This window comes from Lipotes vexillifer, unplaced genomic scaffold, assembly GCF_000442215.2.
Source record: "Lipotes vexillifer unplaced genomic scaffold, Lipotes_vexillifer_v1.1 scaffold4, whole genome shotgun sequence".
Classification (NCBI taxonomy): domain Eukaryota; kingdom Metazoa; phylum Chordata; class Mammalia; order Artiodactyla; family Lipotidae; genus Lipotes; species Lipotes vexillifer.
Window position 1 is genome coordinate 3,025,220 of NW_006785876.1, and position 1,977 is coordinate 3,027,196.

General features: G+C 55.9%; 1 protein-coding gene across 1 annotated transcript in view; it reads right to left on the bottom strand.

The window, feature by feature from the left end:
* Positions 1–1,333, bottom strand: part of TREML1 (triggering receptor expressed on myeloid cells like 1) — a 3,618-nt gene extending 2,285 nt beyond the window's left edge. Inside the window, exons 1-2 of the mRNA XM_007458193.1 lie at positions 1,291–1,333; positions 771–1,103 (exon numbers count right to left, since the gene is read on the bottom strand). Of these exons, the coding sequence (XP_007458255.1) occupies positions 771–1,103; positions 1,291–1,333 (376 nt within the window). The remainder of the gene's footprint in view (positions 1–770; positions 1,104–1,290) is intronic.
* Between the last annotated feature and the right edge of the window lie 644 nt (positions 1,334–1,977).

The following is a 1,977-nucleotide window of genomic DNA, read 5'->3' on the forward strand; positions in this document are numbered from 1 at the left end:
CCCCCCCCCCCCCCGCCCTGCATTTCTTCTCCACCTGCTCCGCCTGTACCCAGGCTGCTCAGACTATGCAGAAGCCCTACTGGGTAACCTGTGCCCACCTCCCTACCCAACCTCACTCATCTCATTGGAGACCTTGCTCCTGGCTCTCATCACTTGTTCTCCAAAGGGGCCTCAGCCCAGCCTGCTAGACCTCTCCACATACCTGCAACCCTGTGACCGCCCCTGCAGGCTGGCTGAGCCCCACCCCAAGCTCTGCGCTCAGGAGCTCAGGAACTTAGGGTCGGCCCTGATGTGACACCATGCCAACTGATCCTTGCTGAGAGCCTTGCTTGGACCCTGAGACTCAGTTTTGTGACAAGGTTTCTGTCATCAGACTTGTTATTACAGCAATAAAAACCTGGAAGATGTAAAAAACTTAATTCCAGTTGATATGTCTGAATTAAAACTTTGTTTAAAACATTTCTAAGCAAAATAGTAGCATCAAGTATGTTGAAAATGCTGGACAAGGAGGCCAAGGCCCTGAGTGGGGAAAGAGAATTTGCCTTCCTGTGGGGAGACCCACTTGTGCGGAAGGGGAAAGGGGACTGCTATGTGGCTGGTTTATCTCAGACTTCTCACCCAGTTTGGTTTCCGTTCCCCGCAGAGCTGTCAAAAGGTTATCTGCTCCCAATTCCTCCCCAACAAGGGCCCCTACCCACCAAGGACCCAAGAGCAGCTGGTGGGGCAGGAAGGCAGGTTAGAGCGGTGGTGGCCAGGCTGGGATAACTCACCTGCAGGGAGCACATCCAGACTGATTCTGTGCACAGTCTGGGGCCCTGAGATTCCCTCTACCACGCAGCCGTACTCTCCGGCATCCTCCTCCTGTAGGGTAACCATCTCCACCTGGAGCAGGCCACCCCCCAGGTCAGTGAGAAATATGCGGCTGCTGGCTGGGACCCTGCGATCCACAGCTGACGACACCAAGGGCTGGCATCCCTCTGGCAGGAACCGGCACCACACCTTTCGAGCCTTGACATCCTGGAGTCGGTAGTGGCACTGCACCAGGATGGAGCTTCCCACAGGCGCCTGCAGCACCTCAGGGAGGCTGCCAGCCGAGCCCTGGCCTAGGGAAGGAAAGTTGCAGGGATGTTGGACAGGGCATCTCCTGGCCCACCCACTGCATAGGGGCACAGGGATCTAGAGGTCCACCTTGTGGGCCTACATGTTATTGTTGCCATGGTAATGCCAGTTATTCCTGGGTGTGGAGCGGGGTATATGGGGACCCAGAGTGCAGCTCCTTCTGAACCTTACCTGCTAGTCCCAGGAACAGCAGCAGGAGCAGGTTGGGGCCCATGGCTGGGCAGGGAGATGTCAGCTCTGGGGCTTGCCTGGGCACTGACACAGCATTCCCCTGGGGACAGGAAACTTTTGCCTCAGACAGTCACGTGGGGTTCTCAGTGACCATGGGCTGGAAAGCAGGCACTGGTGGGCCCCTCCGTGGGTGGGGAGAAGGAGCTCTTCCAGGCCCTGGTTGGTTCAGTGCTCAGGAGCAACCCCTGAGGGTAAGAATGGGCAAGGTAGGGTGAGAAGGCCCAAGGAAGAACAGAAGGCTGGGAGCCTGCCCGCCCCTAAGGAATGAAGAGGGGGAGGAGGATTGTGACAACCGGAGAGCATTAGAGAAAGGGGGAAGATGATCCTCAGAGTATTCCAAATATAGAATCCAATGAGGCAGAGCTGTGAAGGAGGGAAGTATAGTGTCCTTCTCATGGCCCGAGGCCATCTTGGTTTTAAATTCTGTGTGAGTGCCCCACCCAAGCTCTCAGGAGATCGTCCAGGAAGCCCCACCTTGATGGTGCGCCCTGGGCTGGCCTGTCTTCATTCCCTCAGATGGGCGCTCCCTAGGCACTTTAAGTGTGGACCACCTGCTCGAGTTCTAGGATTTGCATTATTGCTTTGATAATTAGTTGCACACTGAACCTCATGTATTCATCTCATCTT